Source organism: Agelaius phoeniceus, chromosome 34 (genome assembly GCF_051311805.1).
Source record: "Agelaius phoeniceus isolate bAgePho1 chromosome 34, bAgePho1.hap1, whole genome shotgun sequence".
In the NCBI taxonomy this organism is placed as follows: domain Eukaryota; kingdom Metazoa; phylum Chordata; class Aves; order Passeriformes; family Icteridae; genus Agelaius; species Agelaius phoeniceus.
The window spans coordinates 2,929,467-2,952,265 of NC_135298.1; the positions used below are offsets into that span (position 1 = coordinate 2,929,467).

Sequence of the window (22,799 nt, forward strand, 5' to 3'; positions counted from 1 at the left end):
AGCCCTGCCCCTTTCTGTCTGGCTGACCTGGCCTTTGGCCCTGGCAGTGCCCTTGGCTGCTGGTTCCTGGTGCCTGAGCGGCCAGCGCGGCACGGGGCAGGTGGCCATGGCACAGCCCCCAGCAAGGGATCCCCTCTGGCTCTGGGCACTGACACCAGCCCTGAGCAAGGGGCCCAGGGCAGCTTTCCATGCCCACCAACCATCACAATGCTTTTGCCCAGAAAAAGGTACTTGGACATCCGTAACTCTTTGTTCTTATTGTCTCGGATTCTCCTAAATCCTAATTGTCCAAATTTTTATTACTTTAATTATATTACTGTTTTTATAACAATTTAATTGTTTTATAGCAATTTTTAAAAAGTTTAAAAACAAGTGATTGGTGTTTTTCACACAGTGCCCAACACACAACATCCCATGTACTGATAATTCTGGGGGAGCCATTTACAACACCGCGGGGTCACAGGATGTGAAATCGCCAATCACTTGTTTTTTAAATTTTTAAAAGTTTCATAGTAATAAAACGGTTAGAAAAAGAGCAATATAATTAGAGTAATAACAACTTGGATAATTTGGATTAGGACAATATGAGACAATAAAAACAAAGAGTTATGGACATCTGGGTACCTTTTCTGGGCAAACGAAGCCTGAAAAAAGACACACTTTAAGAGAGGATTAACCCTTAAAAACAATAACCTGTTGCATATTCATACACCTCATACATGATGCATAAATTCCATTCAAATCAAGGAGTCTGTTCAGTGTCAACTTCTTCCTCTGAATCCTGACGGCGTCTTCAGGGCTGAGCAGGCAGGAAGAAGTTCGTTTCCTCTGCTAGGAAAGCAATAAATTCTCTTTCTCTGAAAGATTTAGGTGTCCTGTGGCTGCTATCTTGCTGCAAGTCCTTTCTTTAAAAAAAAAAGTATCTCACATAGCATAGTTTTTATTTTAACATTATGTTATACCCTAAAACTAGATTTAACACACTACTTAATTAATACAGCATAACTTTCTGACATAAACACATATAATAATCATTTGAATATTTGCGAAAAGCCAATCATAAAATACGCATTTTTCACACAGGAGGACTGAGCTCCCCCAGTTATTCCCTGTACAGGCGGGACCCCCCCTTCCCCTCAGACCTCTCCCGCCTTCCCCACGACGGCCAAAGTCCCGCTGTGCTGCCCCCGGCCTTCGACCACGGCGACATCGCCAACCCGCCCGGGCCCCGGGCTGCCCCGAGACCTCTCTGGCGTCCACGGGCGACGAGCAAGCCCCGCCGATGGCCCCGATGGTGCCGATGGCCCCGCCGCTGGCTCCGCCGATGGCCCCGCCAATGGCCCCGATGGCCCCGCCGATGGTGCCGATGGCCCCGATGGTGCCGTTGGCCCCGCCGATGGCCCCGCCGATGGCCCCGCCGATGGCCCCGCCGATGGCCCCGCGGCCGCCGCTCTGTCCGGCCGAGCCGTGCCCGGGCCGTGCCCCGCGAGCTCCGCTAGGCGGCGCCCCCGCCCCCGCGCTGAGGGGCCGCTGCCGCTTCCCGCCCTTCGCGCCCGCCCTCAGCGGCCGCCGGCAGCTGGGGCCGCTCCGCCCGCCCTTTTATCGGAGCCATGGAGAAGGAAAACCGCTTTAAATTGTTCATGCCGCCGCGCCTGAGCGCTGGGCAGGTGTCTGCGGGCAGATCCCAGGTGAGCGCTCGGCCACGGGGCCGCTGAGGACGGCCCCAAAGCCCCCCTCCCCGGCCGCCCCCTCGGGCTGTGCTGCTCTGGAGGCCGCGGCTGAGGAGGGGACGGGGGGAAAGCGCAGGGGCCCTTCCCCGGGGACACGGGGACAGTGCTGGGCCCGGGGAGTGCCCGGCAGACCCCCGGGCTGGAGCACACACACACCTGCCCCTTGCCCCGGCACAGCCCCGGCCTGGAGCACACACACACCTGCCCCTTGCCCCGGCACAGCCCCGGCCTGGAGCACACACACACCTGCCCCTGCATGGGCCGGGACGGCTCCTGCACTGGACTCGTTTCTGTGTGTATGCCTGGAGTGGCATATGCACAGACATCTTCGGTTTGAATTTCAAAGACTTTTGTTGTTGTTTTCCATCAAAACTGAAGGGAATCATCTTCTCGAGCATCCGCTCTGTGCTGTAAGTCCGCGTTTGATGTGGGTAATTGAGCCCAGAGAGCGAGCAGGGCTCTATCGCCGGCCGGGCTCTGTGTACAAATCACAAACGGGACGGGACTGCTGAGGAACTGCCTTGAGCTGTTCTCTTTTCCAGCATCAGTCTCATTACATGGTGATGACAATGGGAAGATGTCAGCAGCTCACATCCCAGGCAGCAGACCAAGAACTTAATGTTACAACTTACTTTCAAAGTTTTTTGACCAATCACACAAAGCAAAAGCATATTGACAGTAGTTCTATCCAACCACTGTAAGCACAGGTACCTTTGGTTCAAACAATGCTTGCCTTTTTTGAATACAATACCTGCTGCTTGTTAGCCTTAAAACACAATGCACAGAGCTCCATTATTAAGCTTAGAACTTCCTAATATCTCCCTAGATAAACTTTTCTGTAACTTAGGGAGTTATTCTAGACAAGCGTTAATACACAGACCATTGTTCTATTTGCCCTTACTTTTCTACTTTTTAAATAATTTTTCTGCTGACCTATCTCATGGCTCCTGCTTGGCTCTAATCACAGTTCTGCTGCCTCTGAGGCTGCCTTTTGCAGCTTTCCCAAACCCCTCTGATTTGATGGATTCCCACAGGCCCCACTCAGATGCTCGCACTGGTGTTGGTGTCTTGGTCTCACCAGATCAGGTGTGCAGGGAAAATGTTCTGTCCCCACACTGAGTTATGGGAATTCAACAAGTTATTTTTTCATGTCGAAGATCCTTATGAAATATGTTGAGATTCAACAGGATATTCTGACAGCAGATGAGTTAGCTGTTTACAGGATGAACTTCTGTGACTTAAAAACCTTGTGAAAGGGTATTTTCATGCTGAAACTTAATCAAATATGGTCTAGAAGTGCCCTTGGAAGCAAAGCAAAAAAGAAATATCAACTACTGGTTTTCAAAAAAGTAATTTGTCTCCTTGAGTCCTTTGCCATGCACCAGGGCCCAGACAGGCAGGAGCTGCTGAGTTCCCTGCATTGAAAGCTCCCCTTTGGCCACAGTCTATAAATCAAACTGCAGGACACCAACAGTTTGATAAACCACTGGGCAGGAAGAAGTGAGTTCCAAAGCCATTACCAATACCTTGGGCTTTGAAATTTGTAGGCAGCTGGTTTATTAATGACAAATTCTATTTTCACATCATCTGTAGGGATTTTTTATAATTCTTTCTTTACAAATCTATCCATAAGGAACTAATGTTTAAATTTGTGCAGGGTTTGAACAGATGCTCAGATGATGACTTTAAGCTGCCATTTGATGTGTTGAACCGTGGCGAAATCACTGATTCAGGTACGATTGGAACATTTGCCATGCACCTTCTTCAGATTTTTATATATTGTCAAGGTTTAATTTTCATGAGTAGTCTCACAGTTTCATATCTGTAACTGTTAAATACAGTTTCACTGTTACTTTTTTTAGAAAGACATTGATCAAAATCTCTTCATGTTTCAGATACAATTTCACAGCAAGTGAAACTTTGCTCTGAAGTAGATGAAGAGGTCAGCTAAGTATCAACTCTGCACATCTAATTCCTTGGGGTCTTTTGAATTTGTTCCCAAACAGTGCCTAAAGCATTATTCAGTAGATATTTCAGGGCTAAAGGAAGTAGTTAAAAGGGAATAATGTTTTCTGTCTCCTGTTTAAAGCTGAATCACTTAGAGGAGATATTTGTGATTTAGTGAACATGCCTGGAAACAAATCTTTAAAAATTAAGGTGATTGCAATATTGCTGTTGTTCTTTCTTTGTTTCTTTGTCCATGAGCTTTAATTAGAGTAAGATTTAAACACTTAAGTATCCTTGTGGAACTGGTTCTGAATATTCTGTTGAGGGGCAGAAGGGTTGAAGTCAGAGTATTCTTTGGAAAACTGAAGTAGATTATCCCCATTGCCTTGTCTGGCTTTGTTTTATCTGTAAAACAATGAATTCAGTGGTTTCCAGCCTTGTCTGGCTTTGTTTTATCTGTAAAACAATGAATTCAGTGGTTTCCTCAAGCACTGGATTCTTTTGACAGTGTCTTTACCAGCAGATCTCTGCTTTAGCACAACTCAGTCCAGCTCATTTTTTTTGCAATAGCTTCTGTACTTTGCAGCTACAAAACACTCTTTGCTACCACAAAATAAAACCCATTTCTTGCACTCTCCCTGCTGATTTTCATATCCCTGACAACTTTTTAGACTTTTTTAATCCTAAGCTATTAAAGCACCATCAGGACTGTAACAAAACTGTGATGCAGCCAAAACAAGGATGGTGTTTGGGGGTGTTGTAAGTGAACCAAAGGGCCCTTTGGGCTCGTGTGTTGCTCTCCCTGCCTCGACCACTGGCCCAGCACTGCTTGTAGGACACTTTCAAGGTGTTCTAAGGGCACAAGGGTGGTGGTTTTCCTTCCTGCTCTGTGTGTGAGCAGAGAACTGCTGGGACACTTGGGTATTTGTAAATCCCTGGGTGCAGATGGGATCCATGCCAGAGTGAGGAGGGAGCTGGCAGATGAGCTTGCCAAGCCTCTCTCCATCATTTATCAAGAGTTGTGGCTCACTGCTGAGGTTCCAGATGATTGGACACTGGCCAGTGTGACACCCATTTACACAAAAGGTAGGAAGGAGGATGCTGGTAATCACAGGCCAGTTAGCCTGGCCTCAGTGCCAGGTGAGATAATGGAGCAGTTCATACTGAGTGCTATCCCACAGCACTCACAGGATGGCCAGGCTATCAGACCCAGCCAGCGTGGCTCTACGAAGGGTGGGGCATGTCTGACCAACCTGGTCTCCTTCTGTGACCAGGTGACCGCCTGGTGCATGCAGGAAAGGCTGTGGATGTTGTGTATCTGGACTCCAGCAGGGCCTTTGGCACTGTCTCCCCCAGCACACTCCTGGAGAAGCTGCAGCCCATGGCTTGGACAGGAGCACTCTGTGCTGGGCTCAGAACTGGCTGCATGGCCGGGCCAGAGAGTGATGGTGAATGGTGCTGCATGCAGCTGGCAGCCAGGCACCAGTGCTGTCCCTCAGGGCTCTGTACTGGGACCAGTTCTGTTCAATGTTTTTATAGACGACGGGGATGAGGGCATCGAGTCCTTCATGAGTAAATTTGCAGAGGGCACTAAGCTGGGAGCTTGTGTTGATCTATTGGAAAGAAGGAAGGAAGGAAGGAAGGAAGGCTCTGCAGAGAGACTTAGATCAGTTGGATGGATGGGCAGAGTGCAGCAGCATGAAGTTCAATAAGTCCAAGTGCTGAGTTCCACATTTTGGCCACAGAAATCCCCCACAACGTTCCAAGCTGGGGACAGTGTGGCTGGACAGTGTTGAGGCAGAAAGGGCCCTGGGGGTGCTGCTGACAGCCGGTTGAATATGAGCCAGCAATGTGCCCTGGTGGCCAAGAAGGCCAATGGCTCCTGGCCTGCATCAGGAATGGTGTGGGCAGCAGGAGCAGGGAGGTCATTCTGCCCCTGTGCTGGGCACTGGTGAGGCTGCACCTTGAGTGCTGGGTCCAGTTCTGGGCCCTCAGTTTAGGAAGGATGTTGAGGTGCTTGAGCACATCCAGAGGAGGGCAACAAGGCTGCTGAGGGGTTTGGAGCACAAGCCCTGTGAGGAACGTTTGAAGGAGCTGGGCTTGTTTAGCCTGGAGAAGAGGAGGCTTAGGGGTGACCTTATTGCTCTCTCCAACTGCCTGAAGGGAGGTTGTAGCCAGGTGGGGTCGGTCTCTTCCACCGGGCAGCACTGACAGAACCAGAGGACACAGTCTCAGGCTACAGCAGGGGAGGGATAGGTTGGATATTTGGAGGAAATTTTTCACCAAAAGAATAATGAAGCACTGGAATGCTCTTCCCAGGGAGGTGGTAGAATCACCATCTCTGGATGTGTTTATAAAAAGACTGGACATGGCACTTGGTGCTATAGCCCAGGTGTTGGGGCAGAGGTTGGACTCGATGATCTGAGAGGTCTCTTCCAACCTCATTATTCTGTGACTCTGTGATTCTGTGTGTGTTCATGGCAAGATCACAGGTACTCTTGGGCAAAGTCTCTGAAGCTGCTTTTACTTAACTCAGCAGTGTCTGTCAGAAGGAGAGGACAGAAATGGTGTGAAGAACCTGCTAGAAGGAATTTTGGCTTCACTGATAATTCTGACAAAAATTTATTGATTTTGGTGGACTGCAGTTATCCATGTCTTTAAGCCCATCTATTTGGTGATGTCTGAAGGGGGTTTGGGATATTTCATTGTATTTGTTTCTCCTGTGTGCTCTGTAAAGCCTTTTGATACATACATAGAGGATGCACAAAGATTTGTGCATCCTGTGCATAAACTTGGGCTCCTGATCATATATCAACTTATATCACCATCTGTAGAAAAATATTACTCTTGTGATGTTTCTAAGAGATAAATACATTATCTCCAACAGTAGGAATTAGATATTATGTACTATTAATTAGATAGTATTTGAGATCAAATTGTGGAACCTGTTTCAATAGAATACAGAAACAATGAATGAATTGTTCTCAAAACTCTACAAAGAGGCTGAGAAGATCAAGCAGTGGAAACTGACTGTGGAAACTGAATTAAACCAGAAAGAAAGAAAGCTCCAGGAAAATAAAAAGACTATTGAAGCACAGAATAAAGCCATTCAAGAACTGCAGGCCAGTATTGTATAGTGTACATTAAATAAACAAAGTTAAGTGCTTCCTGATTCAGTATGACACTATTATTGATACAATTAAATCGTAAAGACTGTTGCAGTTTGGTTTGTGCCTTGAGAAAATGATTATTTTGAGAAGTTGCAGGCACCTGTCCCGTGTGAGTGTTTGTCTGAAGAATATACCTGTAAGTGTCTCATTTGCTGCTAAATTATTGTTCATTAATGATTGCATCTTTCATGCAAAAGATGACTCAGCATGTAATACCAGCTAAAACAGACTTCTGTCTACTGATGCCCCAAATTACTTTTTCATGAGGGATTTGAGAAGTCAAAGTGCATTTCTAATCTATTTTTCAATAACAGTGTCTTTTTGCATTTGTTCCCTATGAAATTAGTTTGAAAATGAAAAACTCCATTTGAAACTGGAAGATGAGATATGTGAAAATAAAGATCTCTTGAAAGAGTAAGTAATAGAACCAAGTATATATTCTTGTGGTGGAAAGAATCAGTTTCCATGTGGGCAGTTTTATGTAGCTGTTAAATTTTGAAGGTCATTTCCATTGTTACTCCTTAGGCACACAAAGTACTGTGCACTCCTGTGCAAACAGGATATTTTTTCCCTCCTTTAGAGCTGCTGCTTCGAGGCATCTGTGTAATGTGCTCAAGGAAACCTGCACTCGCTTCACAGAGAAGACCAGCAAACGTAAATGCTTTTTTAGCTTTTATTGATCAGAGTAAATGTACTTCTAGCTTGCTCTAAATTCACAAACAGAAGAAAGAAGAAGAAATTTCTCGTGCTGTTCAGAGAAGTTCTCCAGTTGGGATCGACTGGATGTGGCTCTCAGAGTGAAAAGTGAATTTTAAGTGGCTCACAAAATTGGAAGTGAAGCCCCAGGTCTAACAGACTTTTGGTTTGTAATGCTGAATGCAGAGGGCTTTTGAAGCCAGTGAAATTGTTTGCTGAAAGGTGCCAGCCTGGGAGCTCTTTGGGTGCCCAAACAGTGACCCAGGGTTGAGGCAGTGCCCACAGCCCTGACTGGCCCTGGCAGCCGCTCCAGAGCAGGGCAGGGCTCCTCAAGGCTGCTCAGCCCATTGAAGGTTTGCAGGGCCATCCACACACTGGGAATATATTAAGACATAAGAAGTGACCCTTCATGCCTGTTTTTAGGCAGTAGAATCTACTCTAAATTCCCAGCACTCTCTAACAAATTTCCAGAGCTGACATTTCCTGTTTTCAGCCATCACACATTTATGGGGAGAAAAGGTCTTAACCCCAAGGTACAATGAGTAACTGGAATTCTTCTCATGAAACTGAAGAAGCCAAGACAGTTGGATAACTTAATGAAGTTTAAATTCTTGAGGTTTTAAAAGATGTTCTTGATTGGAAGTTCTACTTTATATGCAATTTAGAATTGTTATTCTAATCATTAGAATTTTACTAACTTGATCCTGGATACTTAAGAAGTGTTGATTTCTTTTTAGCCTTAATTCTACAAACACTTGTATATGGATGTACTGTTCTTTTTTGATAGCTGTTTCTTTTACTGTTCTCTTTTTAATTGTTTTCTTAGGAAAAAATAGTATCAATTACAAAAGTGGAAGAAGGAAAATATGGACATGGAGTGTTGCAATTTTCTAATGACAGCTCTGTGTTTATAGGTATCTGCTGATAGGAAGAAATTCAGTGCTAAACCCTAGATTACAGTTTAGAAATACTAACAGTGTTGATACATTATTATTCAACAGCATTAATACTATAATAATTAATATGGTCACATCAACTGATCCAGAATTACACTTTTCACAGAAAAAAATATCTTAGGAAGGAAATTTAAAAGCTGAGCTTGCTTAATGTTTCAATGAAATACACATTTTCCCTAAATTCTGTAACTTTTGGCACCATGTTTCATAAGGACTTATTTAATAAGAATGGAGCTGGTAATTCCTTTCTTAATTCATTTTGCTGATTAAGTATAATGACTTGGACAGCTGGCATTCTTGTTCAAAAGAAAAACTTTCTCATATGTTCTTCCTTTGATAGATGAACAGGAAAAGGCAGAAACAATACAATTGTATGAGGAACTTCATAGCAACATAGAAGTAAGTGACCAGGCTTGATGAAAGGAATGTGAGTTATGTGAGCTGAGCTGAGTTCCATGTTTATGTTGGGATACTGTTTGTATCCATCATGTGTGGGTATCATGTCGTGTGTGATGCAGGAAGTTGGGTTTTCAATCCCTTTTCAAGAATGATTTTTGTGTTCCATAAAACACATTCAATGGAGAAAGTGCAGCAGTGTGTGGGGTGTGGATCCCTGTGATCTGTGGGATGGGTGCTTAGTGCTGGGTCACTGCCACAACTTCTGGCTTCTTTCTGGGCTCTGTTTCACCCACCTGCTGGTTCCTCAGAATGGCTGAGGTGGGCAGCAGCCCCTGGAGAAGTTCCAGGGTTTCCAGGATTGAACTTCAGATATTAAATTTTGTTTTTAGAGAATGACAGCGGCATTTGAAGAGCTTCGTGTGCAAGCAGAGAACGACAGATCGGAAATGAGTTTCAAATGTGAGAATTCAGTTTATTGTTTTTATGCAGCTGGCTCAATTTTGTACTTCATAGCTTGTGTTCCACATGCAGGCCCAGGGCAGACAGATGTGAAGGGCTGGAATGGTGAGCAGGTCACCCTGAGACACTGGGACCCTTCTTTTATTCATGCAGCCTTTGTTCACTGCCTGGCCCCTTCTGTTGCTGTTCCACTGGGCCAAATTTGGAACTTTATTTTTCAAACTGTCACTCAACATTGAAGTTTTGTCTGTGAAGTACAGTCTAGAGATCAGTGCTTATTTCACATAGTTGGTTTATTTAAATGATAATGCACTAGTGTATAGCTACAGAAACTTTAGCTAAATGCTCTCTCTCTGTATGTATAGCCTGGTGTGTTCCTGTTTCATTTTCACATGCTCTTTTCTGTTTGTATTTTGATTATAAAACCAAACATTGCCTCAACAATTACTCTTGGGAAACAAATGGTACAGCTGTACAATTCCAAGCAGTCTTAAAGTGGAAGTTGTATTGAACTTGGAGTATATTTCAGCTAGAATGTTAACTGTGGATGTTACTGTATCTCAAAAGTAAAAGAAGAAGCAGAAAAAGTGGACAAGTTTGAAAAAGAATGCAAACTGGAAGTCAGTCAAAAGGAAAAGCAGGTTTGCTCATTTTACCATCTCATATGTAGAGCTTTGTTTGTGACTAAAGGGGCAATGCAAGAGCCAAGAAGTGTTTCTGGGTATTAGTAAAAAAGACAAAATAACACCTGAAGCTGCATTAAAGTCAAATTCTGCTAAGTTTAGTGATCTTTCAGTACCTTTAGTCTACTGGAATTTATGGTTTGATTTTGAATTGGAGAACTTTTTTCTTTAGAGTAATGTGACTTGATCAATATTTGGCTAAGATTATATCTAGCCAAATATTTTCTATCTATCTATCTATCTCTCTATCTATCTTATCTAATCTAACTTGAATGACAGCAAAATGTCTGCTTATCATACCTGGGGTACAAATGAAAATTAGCATCTGTCCCTTTTCCAGACTTCATGATGATATTTCTTGCATTTTTCTAGATTTCAGCTCTCACCATAGAGAGATGAAAAAGATGATGTCATAAAAGACATCAAGGCTCAGCTGCAGACGTCACAAAATAAGATTGCTGACTTAATGGAAGCAAAATGTAAGAGTTCTGCCTGCTGTGTTTAAATGTAATTGTTTATAGAATTTAAATGTAATTGTTTATGATTGTTTATTTATGATATGTAATTGTTTATAGAAGCATAGGAAACAGGGTCATGATGGTTTTATTCTGTTGCTGGTTGGCAGCAGAATTTTGGGGCCTTGAAGGCCTTATTTTTGTTTGGAGCAGGAGCTGCTCCTGTGGGAGCAGGACTGGCAGGGCCGTTTTTAGGGTGAGTCAAGCACTGAGAGCTTTGGAAGATTGCAAGGGGAAAATATGTTGCTTCAGTTTTGCAAATTTACAGTCAGGCAGATGTCACTGAGGAAACTTACTTTTCAGAACTTGATTTTCAATATTTTTAAGCCATCTATATTCAAATTTTATCTATTATTTTATACTATATGATGTTAGTACCATTGCTCTTTATTAAATTCTTTAAATGTATGTAATTTTCCATTTTTAGCAGTACTTTTTAGTAAATATCCTATTTTTAAAAATATTAACATCTTTTTTTGTTTAGTACATCATGAAGAAATGTTAAAGGAATCCCAGGTCAGTAAAGAACATTTGAGGGCAGAGCTGGAAGAGGCTAAAATGTCATTGCAAAAGGCAGAGGTACCCCTTGCTTATAGTTTTACAGTAGAAATAGACTAGAGGAGTATTTGCATAAATAATTATGGATACTTTAGACATGAAACAGCTATAGCTGTTTGTGCAAAACATGTTTAGAAATGATATCATGTCTTGAAGGTTACTCAAAAGAACTTGGAAACTGAGCTCCAGACTAGAGTGAAAACATTAATTCAGGTTACTGGAGAAAAGGAAGAGCAGGAGGAAGAATGTAAAAAAATGAAGGCTTTGCTTGCAGCCCTGACAGAGGAGTTTGAGACTTCTGTTGCCAATTTGAAAAGCTTGCTGCAAGAAGAGCAAAATAGGTAAATTAATGAGTTTCAATTCCAAGAGTGATCTTACAGGTTGCAGTCTATGACAAAATCAAGAACAATTGGAAATGAAGCTGAAATTTGGAGGTTTTTTCCACACAGTGGTCTAAATGCAGAGAATTGAATGTAAATTTTTTTGTTGGTGATAGTTGATACTGGTCTATAAAAAGTAAATTTTTGCCCCCTCCAACTTTCATAACTCTGTCTTTAAGAAATAGAGATTTCTGTAGGTATATATTTGTTTACTTTTATGTCTACTGTTCTGAGGTTGTAAAAGTGTAATTTGATATGTGCTGCAGGCAGATAGATCATCTGCCTGTTGAAAGGTAAATGTTCTTAAAGTGCTTGTGCTAAGACTTTGTCTTATTGTCCTTGAAGTTTCAAATGCAGTGAGTGCTTTGTACCCTACATTTGGGGTTTTTAATTTACCATTTTCTTAGATTAAAGAAATATGAAGATGATTCAAAGCTGCTTACCTTGGAGCTCCAAAAGAAATCTGCTGAACTGGGTAAGGCTTGTAGAAAGGCAGAAAATGAGCCAGGCAGTAATAAAAATGCTTTCTGCTGTTGTCTGGAAATGGACTGTCTCTAGTAGGTGGAGAAATGATTTTACAGTACCTGTACCTATCAGGAATGCCTGAATTTATTTTGACTCAGCTGATCCCTTTTCTTTGGGGGTCATTGGTACTGGCAGCAGCCAAAGGGCAGTGCTGTGCAGAGCTCCAATAGTGAGACCATTCCTGCATGAATTCTTCTGGAGGTAATTTTGGTTTCCAGCTAAGAGCAGCAGCACTGCAGGTGCCAGGAGTGACTTCTGTAGCAGAGATGAAACCCTCCCATTGAGGTTTCTGGGACCCTCCCCGTGCTGGAAGTGGAATGATGCTGGCAGGGGTTGTCTTTAAATATCATCAATGTGATATCCTGTGCTTTCTAGGGATGTGCTCCTTAGTCCCCAGAGTGAGAACTCTGCCTTGCTGCTGAGAACTTGCAAAAAATACCAGCACTGTCAATGTGCACAGAGAAACCATTTGGAAGTCAGTTATAACTGGTTTCCTTTCTCAGCATATCCATGTGGTACCTTCAGCAGTTCAGATTTTTTTCTGGAACAATGCAGGTGCATCAATACTTGCAGAATACTCTAGTCTAACAGTCCATGGTTATTTGAAGTTATAATTGTGGACAACATAGAAAGGCCCTAAATTTTATTTAAGATAAATATTTAGTTTCTCTTCAGATAGAGATTTGCTAATGTCTGACTCATTTTTCAAGTCTACATTTAGATTAAGTCATAAATTAGCTTTTCAGCTTCTTAACTTAATCCAACAAGTTTTGAGAACTGGGTATTGCAAAGGGGTAAATGTTTTATACTGCCTGCTAAATCTGAAAAATCATTTCTGTTCCATTAATTTTACATTCCATGTGCTGTAGAAGCGATGACTAAAGTAAAATGTGATAAAGAAGTGCACCTTGAAGAGCTGTCAGAAACTCTGGTAAATATTCATTTTATTAATCTCATGGCATTTGCTCTTCATATGAAATTCCTCTTGCTTTGTAAGTATCTTAAATGTCATAAATAAACACCATCTAGTCTACCTTGACATTTCTACTAAACTTTCTCACACACAATTTCAGTGTTTTCTTTGAAGAACTTTTTTATTGCCACTGTTTTTCTTGTCTCCTGTGCTTTTGGTTTTTCTTGTCTCCCATGTTTTTGGTTTTCCTTCTCAAGGTTTTTGGTTATTTCCTTCTTTGTTCATGCCCATTCAAATGCCACTCCCTGTGGATATAAAGTTTTCCCATTTGTTCTTCCTTACAGGCAGGTAATTAGCTCTGGCCTCTGTGAACCCTGCTGTACTGTGACACAGGCCCATTTTCTGTCACAGAAGTCTCAGCTATATGAAATACACTCTTAACAGAGGTTTCTTTTCATTATGATTTTAGATTTACAAGCCTAACAAGAATCCATATCAACTCAAGTTAAGATAGTGGGAAATCAGGTGTGCATTTCACTGTGTTTGCTTGTTGTTCTAATCTGTGCATTGAGTGTTCTGAACTGAGTTTCACTCATTTTCTAAAATGGGCAAATTGGAGGCCTTTGACTGAAGAAGAGTCTTGAGGCTACTGTAGAAAATATGCAGAGAGAGAAAAATGTGGAGAGAGCAATGAAAATGCTCTCCAGATGAGAGAGGTCTGAAGTAGGGCAATAGTAACATGTTTTTAGAAATAGTGAAGTTACACATCATGACTTGGACACAAGTTTATGCATAAGAAACAGCACCCAGAGCAGTGTCCCACCCTAATTTTGCAGCCCAGGTAATTGAACTCACAGCAGGGGACAGACATGAACAGCACTGGTGTCACAGTTCACTGTCTCACAGCACTTCCAGATCCCAGCAGAGACTGGAAAGATCCAACCTGGATAATCCATGCCATGGATGTTGTTGGGTTCTTCTGAAAGCCTCATGCTCTTAGTTCATGTCTGATAACCTCCAGCAGTTGGAGTTTGCACATGGATACTCAAAACTCTTCCTTTTCATTTTGCAGAAAGAATTCCAGGATTTGAAAGCACAGCTGACAAGTACAGCTGAGAAGGAACAAGATTATTTAAAGCAGCTTGTGACTCTGAAAACAGATCTTGAACAAGAGGCGTATGACCATTTTGAAAATATAATATTTAATTCGTTTTGGTGGAGCTGCTTTAATCCACAGTGAAATGAACTAGGATTGTTTTCTAATGAAAGTTTTGAACCACATATATGCCATTAATTCTAGACTTACATTTCTAAATTCCACTTTCTCTATTTGTATGTATTCTATGGCATATGTAGTTGTTCCATATCTCTTTGACTTATTTAACAAGAAGAGAAAGTTTCTGAATTCATGGTTAATCTTGCTTTGAACTACATCATCTTCATTAACCATTAGATTTATATAAAAGTTGACTCTGATTTTCTTTCCTTCTTCTGTCACCTTTTGACATCTCTCTGACTCTGCTGCAAAGCTTATATTTGTAGATAAAGGCCTGGACTTCTTTCAGCATGGAATAAGACTTGATAATGGGTATGTTTAATTTAAAAGGAGATTTCAAAATACATCTTCTTATTCCTCTTGGCCATTTGTTTGAAATTAGGTTAAGGAATGAACAACTAACAGTGTATCTCAGTAAGCTTTCACTAGAGAAAGAACAAACAGCACAAGAGAAAAATGCTGTGGCTGCAGAAGTCAAGAAACTGCAAGAACAACAAGAGGCAAGTTGTAAACTTCCAGGTTTCATGAAAGGACAATACTCAATTTGACAAATTACTCAGTTTTACAAATTAGATGATGAGCTGCAACATGACTTGGGTCTGTAGAGTACCTGAGCTGGTTTTTGTGTTTGAGTTGGAAAGGAAGTGTATTTACACTTGTGAGCAAGGCAGCTCAGTGTGCTTTGGATGTCTTTGAATTTTTTTAAGAAGTCACTTTGAATTTTATTTCTTTGCTGACACATGGGTCTTTACTTAGGATAGTAAGAAAAAAGAAGAAAATACAAAGCAGTTAGTTGAAAATCTAGAAGAGGCAAATAGCCAGCTAAGGCAAGTAAAAACAAATATTAATTACTGATATTGTGAAAGGAAGTAGACTCAAATAGTTAGTTGTGTTCAAATGCTGCTTTCTGGGATTTTTTTGATTAATGTTTTTTCTGGATTATATAGCTAAACAGAAACTATTCAGAATTGCTGTTGGCCAAGTAGAAATTTTCTCAGATGAGAAATACCAATTCCTGCAGGAACAGTGTTTGCCATCATTTTGTATTACATAGTAGGAGCTGTCTTGTTGTGCATTAGACACCTCAGGTGAGAAGGCAATGAAAATGGAAGGTGAAGGTTATGGATTAAATGTGACAAGGCAAAACTGGGTAAGAGTTACTCTCTGTATCACCAGTTCAATAGACAGGCAGCTCCCATGTTTCACAGCTGCATTGCAATAGTCCAGGTGAGGATGTATTTTCCTTGGCTTAGCTGGAACATCTTTTCCTACTTCAAAAAAGAATGGACAGTTCACATATTGACTTACTGGGCATGTTGCTGCATTTTAAGAACATTTTCATTGTGCAGCTTATGAAGTTCCCATCAACATTAGCAGCTCTTTTTAGAAAATAAAAAAAGGGTTTCTTAGAAGTACTGAAAATAAGTGAAAGGCAAGAAGGAAATATTTACTAATGCTTGTTAATTTGGCACTTAGAAATGAACTGGAGTCTTGGAAGGAGAAAATGGCAAAGACAGGTGAAGAGATGAGAAATACCCTGGATGAAAGAGAAGAAAATGTATGTCCTGTGTCATGAAAATATCTTACAGAACCTGTAGGAGAGCATTAAATGTAAAATCTGTGTTGGGATTTTTCTGCAAAGCTCTGCCTGGGGGATGTGATCTCTGCCAGAGGTTTCTTCTCTCTCAGCTGCTGCCAGCTGTGCCATTGTGTGTGCCCATGCTGAGCCCTGGTATTTCAAAAGACAAGCACAGTCACTGGGATGTTCACTCTTTGCTGCAAGTTTCATATTAAAGATTTGGTTCTTTTCAGGCAAACAGAGAACCTGCTTTTCTGATTTTTCATATACCCACACAGTGATGGATGGGCTCTGGATTAGCTTTTTATATGTAGTGTGAGTTTTAGCTTAAATAGATCCAAACATTTCTACTTTTCTTTCTATTGGTTCAAAGCCAGCTGGGGTTTTTAGAAAATTTCAAAATTTCATTGTAACAGTCAAAGATTTACAATTGTCATTTCAGGTAAAGAGTACTGAAAATGAAATTTCAAGAAAGGAAAAGCCATTGAAGATTCTAGAAAATAATTGGAACAATTTATTTTTTCATGGATGTAGGGAACTTCCTACAAGTGTATTTTTAAATTGTGAAGATATTGGGGATTTTTTTCTTCTTTCTTAAGTCTCTAACAACTAAGGAACTGGTTCACTGCTATTGATTAACATCTTGTGGTACTTTATGGCTAAAACTCTGATTATTCTAACATGTCAGCTGGTGTTGCAGTCCCATTGGAACAAACCAGACTGGTGCAAGTGCAGGTTTGAGAACATTTACAGGAATTGCTCACACAGGGAGTCATTTGTAGAACTTACTAATGAATGTCTGAAATCTCTCTTTCAGATGAACAATTTAAAGCAGCAGGTGGAAAATAAAACCAAATGCATTGAAGAGTTGCAGCAGGAGGTGGGTAGAGATTTTCATTTCACAAATACATAAACACATTATATTTTGGGCTGCCTTTTCAGCAGGTTTGTGTCTGCTGTGATATCTTTAGATACATGTATGTAATTTAAAAATTCTCCTTTCTTATCCTAACCCTGAGCAAATTAGGGAGTCATCTCAGGAATCACTTGATTTGTTAAATGTGCCTTGATTTGAAAAGAGCAATTACAAAAATAATACCTTTAATGAACTTCTACTCTTTTTCATTTAGTGCATGGTGTTATTTTTGTACTTGTAATAAGTATCTCAGTTACCACTTGTAGAAAATAATTCTGCACTGGCACAAACTGTAGTAACTTCACTGTAAAAATAAAGAACTTGTATTTTTTGTCATGACATCTTCACACCTTCTGTCAGCAGCACCTTAGTTTTAATTCCCATTCTGCACCTCATTTGTTATTCCCTGCTCTTGCTCAGGAGGAGCCTTTCTTAAGGTCATGAAGAAACAGTAATTATCACAGAAATGAGTTGAACATTCATTTGTTTGAAGAATTGTTCTGGAACCTGAGCTGCACAACAGAGAGTTATTTGCCTGATGAGAGCTGGAATTTCTTGATGCAGTTAAACCATTACATAATTCTATTAACTTGTTAAGGTACAGTGCTTGTTTTGTTTTATTTCACCAGAATAAGGTGCTGAAAAAGAAACTTACTGCAGAAAGCAAGAAAAGCAATACTTATGAAGGGAAGGTAGGTTTAAATAACATCATGTAGAAGATGAGGTGAGTGTTTTTAAGTGCCACTGTAAGTAATGATAATACTTGTTAAACACGTTCTGAGCTGGTTTGGGATCTGGGATACAGACTTTGCAGGAATGAGCTCACAGTTTTTAGAAGATGCTTCCATTTTTAATCATTGGGCACTGACTGCTGGACATTTAAGAGATGGATTCACGTTGCAATTAATGATGTTTCTAATCTGTTCCTTTTTTTTTTTCCTTTTATTGATAGTGGACTGAACAGGGTTCAGCAACCTCATTGTAACAGAAAAGCATTTAAAAGACATATACATATATGTATATATATATATATATTACTTTTTTAAGGCTGTTCTTTAAATGTGCTCTGCAGTGGCAATCCCTCTGATGGGAATATTCTGTCCAGCTTTGGGTACTGCACTTGAAGAAAAGTGGACTTCTTTGAGGATATTCATATGATAACCTTAAAAGGAAAAACTGTAATCAAGATGCACAGCTGGAAGAAAAATGTACCATAAAAGCTGTGAAAATCTGATACAGATTTACAAGAGAGGGAATCAAATCTCCATCTGTATTTGTTTTTTTCTGAGGCATTCACAGCATTTGGGGTGACTGCTTAGGGCAGTCTTCCCCACTGGGCTGTTGCCATTCTTTCTTTGAGTATTTTCCAACTCACTTCAGGCCAAAGTTCAACTCTTTATTAAAAAAAATGCTGAACTTTTAAATAGGAAACACTTTAATCATATACCTGAACAGTAAGAGTGTGTTTGTGCTCAAAAACAAGAGGTAAGAAAAAATCATTAACACAGTAATTCCTAAACAAATAACAGCAGCAATTCTGCATTCTCAAAAGGTGAATAAATTGCAGTTAGAGATGGAAAATATGAACAAGCACCATAAGGAAGCAGTTGACATCTATCAAAAAGACATAGAAACAAGAAAAGGAAATGAAAATAAACTTCGTGAAGAGGTGAGAGGTGTTAATTTTTACTGCAATTTAATTTTTTTTAATTTAAAATGTTTTTATGAAGCTTTATTGGCCAGAGTCCTTGCTCTTCCATTTCAGACATAAATGGAATTTGTGTATGCCTGTGAGCAAAGCTTTAGTACATGAGGTGCTTAGGCTGACGTATTTGAGAATGTCTTTGAAAATAAGAACTCCATTAAAACTTCTTGCTTTCAAGATATAGTTCAAAGAAATTCCACCCTTGGTATAAAGTCAGCATAGTTAAATTAGATTATAACTTCTCCCATATTAGTATTTTTCTGCCCACACTTTTTTTTTGATGGCAATGCTAAGAAATGTTAGGGCAGGGTGCTTGAAATGGCCTTTTGGTTTGAAGTGAACTTGCCTGCCATGGCTGTACCTTTGATCCTGCCCATTTTAACAATCTGCAGAAAAGATGAGGGATTTGAAAGGGATCTTAAAAGCAAATAAAGCCCAAGTGGGACTGCAAACTTTGCACCCACAGGGGAAAGAAGAAATTGAGATTAAAAAGAAATATATGGTTATGTTGATGAATGAAATGCAATTTATTACTGACAGGTAGAAAAGATGAGGTTGCTTTGTGATGAAACAGCAATGATACAGAGAGAAACTGATGCCAGATGTCAGCACAAGATAACTGAGATGATGGCACTGATGGAAAAGCACAAGGGAAGAGATTTTCCTGCTTGCTGTGGTTTGCAGTGTGTGATACCATGTTAACAGCATGTTTATAACTTGTGATACCACGTTCATGACCTTTCCAAAGCAGAAACAGGCCTGAATCTGGGAAAAGGAAGCTGAACACATGCTGGACTTTGCATCATCTAAAATCAAATTCATTTGAAGATTTTCAAAAGATTCCTATGGGCAGATAAATTCCATTCATCCAAACTTCTGGGATTTTTAGATTTTTTTCAGTTCAGGCTTCCTTTGATACCATCTGAGTGCAATATTTTTCAGTGTCAGTTTGGCTCTTTCTCTGAGATGCCTTAGTGACTGTCAGCAGTTTAGCTGACACATTTTAGTTTTCCTTTCTATTCCTCTATTTTGCAATATCTTTAGCAGATACATTAATAAAGATGGCACAGCTGGCTCTTAGTGCTGAGCACATATTGCTGCACAGAAATCAAGCACTCTCTGCCAGTCCACAAAATAATACTTGAATTGAGCATTTTCTGGTTTACAGTTTCTGCAGAAGCATCAATGAATCTTTTCTTTCTGAATCTTAAGAGCCTGGTTTGAAAAAAATGATGTTTTAAGACTGGATAACTCTTTAATTGTAACATTTAGTCACATGTTTTGAGTTTGTTGTTGGTTTGGTTTTTTTAACCCAGAATGAATATGATAAAATGGTTGAAGAAAAAGATGCAGAGTTAAAAGTCTATAAAATGAAACAGCAAAAGCAGTTCTCATCAGCAAGAGCACTGGTAAGGAGTACTTTCCAATGTTCAGTAATTCAGTGAAGGGGCTGATGTCCTTGTGGAGTGGTTTTATACTGGCTAAGGGCCAGGCACACACAACAAAAACATTCACTCATTTTTCTCTGCTGTAGTTGAGCAGAGGAGGGGAAAGAAAAATTCAAGTTGAGATAAGGATTAGGAGAAAAACACTTTGAGGGTAAAGCAGATTCAAACCTAAATAGCATCAAAAGTTTTATTATTAATAGGATTAAAAATGGGTAATGAGAATTAAAATAAACCTTTAAAACACCTTTTTTCCCAATCCCTGCCTCTTGCCCACCAACAGCACAGAGAGACAAAAGATGTGATCTTCAGTCAGTTTGTGACTTCTAAAAATCTTTTTTCAGTTTGCTTAGAGAGTTTCTATTTCCTGCTGTGCTCTGGGGTCTTTCCCACCAGAGACAGTTCTCTGGGAACTTTTCCAGTGTGGTTTTAATTTTTACCAGTAGCAGTCCCACCCAAGCTGCTGCAGCAGATCTTATTCTGGGCACTAAAAACTCCAAATGTTTCTAGAAATGAATTGGAGTAGCAGTGTGTTTGTGTCTGCTCTTGCAGATAGTGTGTCATGCTCTGACTTCCCACTTGGAATAGGAAACTTTTGTTGTAAATATTTCGATTGTGCCCTCTCAGCCCTGTTCTCCCAAGTGTTTTAAGGTCTTACCTTGAACATTTCTGATCAAGTTCCTGTTTCTTATAGTGCTTCAGTCTTTTTAAACAAGCTAAAGCAAAGCTTCAAGTATAGGGCTGAAAAGCAAATAGAATTCTCTTGTGTATCTAATGAGTGTCCCTGTTAATTACTGTCTCACTTGGGACTGTTTTCTTTTTTCTGGGCTGTGCATAGTTAACCCTGTCCTTTATTTAATGGTTTGTAGGAAAATGAGCTGTCATGTTTGAAAAGTGAACTGGCCTCCCTTAAGGAACAACTGAAAGCAGAAATTGAAGAGAAGGTGGAGTTTTTTATTCACTGAGCAGTGGGGGTGAGAGGTGTGGCCTGGGCTTGTGCTGTGGGAGGAGTTGGATAAGAAATGAAACTGAACAGAAAAACAGGGACTTTTGAATGCTGGGGTTGTGCTAAACCTGGTCATATATTTGTGTGAACTTTGTAACAGTCTGTGATTATAGATTATATATAAATTAACAACAAAACAAAACTCTCCTTTATTTTAGTTAATTTTAACTAGCTAAAGCAAAAAAGTTCCCTAAACTGTAGGGGTTTTTTCAGTGACTTTTGAATACTGGGGCTGTGCTAAACCTGGTCCTATTTTTGTGTGAGCTTTGTAACAGTGTGTGATTATAGACTGTGCTCTGTAATTACACCAAGAAGATTTTTAACAACTGAATTCAAAGAAATATTTCCTTGCTGTCACATAACTCTTTTGTAGGAGAATCTTGTAAAAGAGCACTCTCACAGTATGATTCCTGAAAGTGAAAAGAAACACAAGGTAACTTCAACTTTTTAATTGCTTTTAGAATTTGGTAGTGTTTATATGTGTAGAATCAATTGAAGTGCCATGATAATTTATTTGCATTCAACAAAAGACATTGGAATGCTTTGGACTTCAAACTTTTTAAATTATAGAAAATAAAAATTTATGTTCCTGGGACTCCTAAACCTTGTTTAAATCTATACAGTGAATCTACTCATGTAAAAATAGAAAGTCTCCAAATTATATTCCTAAAATAAAAAAGATAAAAATAAAAAATATCTCCTTCAGTGCAGGAAGCCCCTTGGGCAGTCCAACACTGAAGTTTTGTAACTCCTAACAGTGAATTTTTCTTGTTGCATTTTTCTGCCTGTATTTCTTACTTCTCTGTAGATGATTTTTTTTCCCTGGGATAAGAAGGGATTTTAAAGGGTCCTACCATTCCATGGAGATATTAGACAGCAGTTTCTGGAAGGGCTCCCACTGTGTAATTTTTCTTGCTCCGTTGTTGATTTTTTTATGTCTCTGGAATTGTTTTACTCAGTCTTAAAAGTGTCCATTTGTAAAGGCACTTTTCCTCTATGGAAGAGAACAAAGCTGATCTAGCTGTAAAAATGGTCAAAGTGTCAAAGTAGTCCTGACTGCAGAACTTACCCTTCTTCCCTGTCAGGAGTTCACTTGTGGGTTTCATATTGGAGCAATGGAATCCAGCACCACTTTGATGTTATCTGTCTGAAAAAGGACTGCACTGGACCATTCAAGGCTTCTTAGTTTAACTTCTAGTGAAAAGACTATTTTAAGTAACACCAATCTTGATATAGCTATCAATCTTTCTCTGAAAGCCTTTTCCTGCAGTTTTGTTTGTTCCCATTTTCTTTGATGTTTGATATGGTCCACATGTAGTGGCTACAGTTCAGAATAACCTGAATTTCTGCAGATAAGCATGAAGAACTGAAATACAATGTGCCATGAAACTCAGCTCTTCCATAGCTTCCCCTTCATTCTCCTCATTTGGCAACAAAAATAATATAAAAAATGCTATTTCCACCCCACCCCACTTTGTTTGGGTCATTGCTTCGTGTTTGGATGGAAAGAGAAGAGTTCCACCATTTCTCTCAGGTGAATTCTTGGACACTCAGACTGTAAACTGGCTCCTGAGTTTGGCTTTAGATTCCATTCTTGCCCCATAAAATAAAATCTAAAAATAGAAACGTTTTCTTTCCCAGACATATGCTATAAAGACTCCTCCAATGGATAAAATGCACAGTGGAAGAAGCACAAACCTGCCTTCAGAGCAGAGCAGCAGGAAAAAGCAGAAAGTGCTTGTGCAGCTGGACACTCAGTCAGACAGCTCTGAGCACGGTAAGAGTCAGAGAGCAAATCATGTGCTGAGCACTTCTTTGTGCTCACTGCTGGCTCTGAGAATGAAAACAAACAGTTTGGGCTTCCACATTCAAGCCAATATTTATGTGTATATTTTTAATTGATTGGTTCTTTCTGGAATTGTATGTACATAATTAACATGC

At 40.2% G+C, this 22,799-nt stretch overlaps 1 protein-coding gene across 1 annotated transcript; it reads left to right on the forward strand.

The window, feature by feature from the left end:
- The first annotated feature begins 1,566 nt into the window (after positions 1–1,566).
- Positions 1,567–22,576, forward strand: LOC143696361 (synaptonemal complex protein 1-like). Its single transcript, XM_077192505.1, is given in 29 exon segments — positions 1,567–1,707; positions 3,377–3,463; positions 3,626–3,672; positions 6,635–6,799; positions 7,194–7,261; positions 7,428–7,501; positions 8,840–8,898; positions 9,288–9,357; positions 9,925–9,998; positions 10,413–10,432; positions 10,434–10,519; positions 11,040–11,134; positions 11,270–11,454; positions 11,901–11,968; positions 12,888–12,968; positions 13,560–13,612; positions 13,615–13,647; positions 14,004–14,107; positions 14,590–14,707; positions 14,964–15,034; positions 15,684–15,765; positions 16,229–16,289; positions 16,602–16,666; positions 17,332–17,394; positions 18,255–18,371; positions 18,948–19,056; positions 19,722–19,816; positions 20,722–20,796; positions 21,232–22,576. Coding segments are annotated over 29 exon segments (2,400 nt in total). The 5' UTR covers positions 1,567–1,610; the 3' UTR covers positions 21,310–22,576.
- Positions 22,577–22,799: the final 223 nt, after the last annotated feature.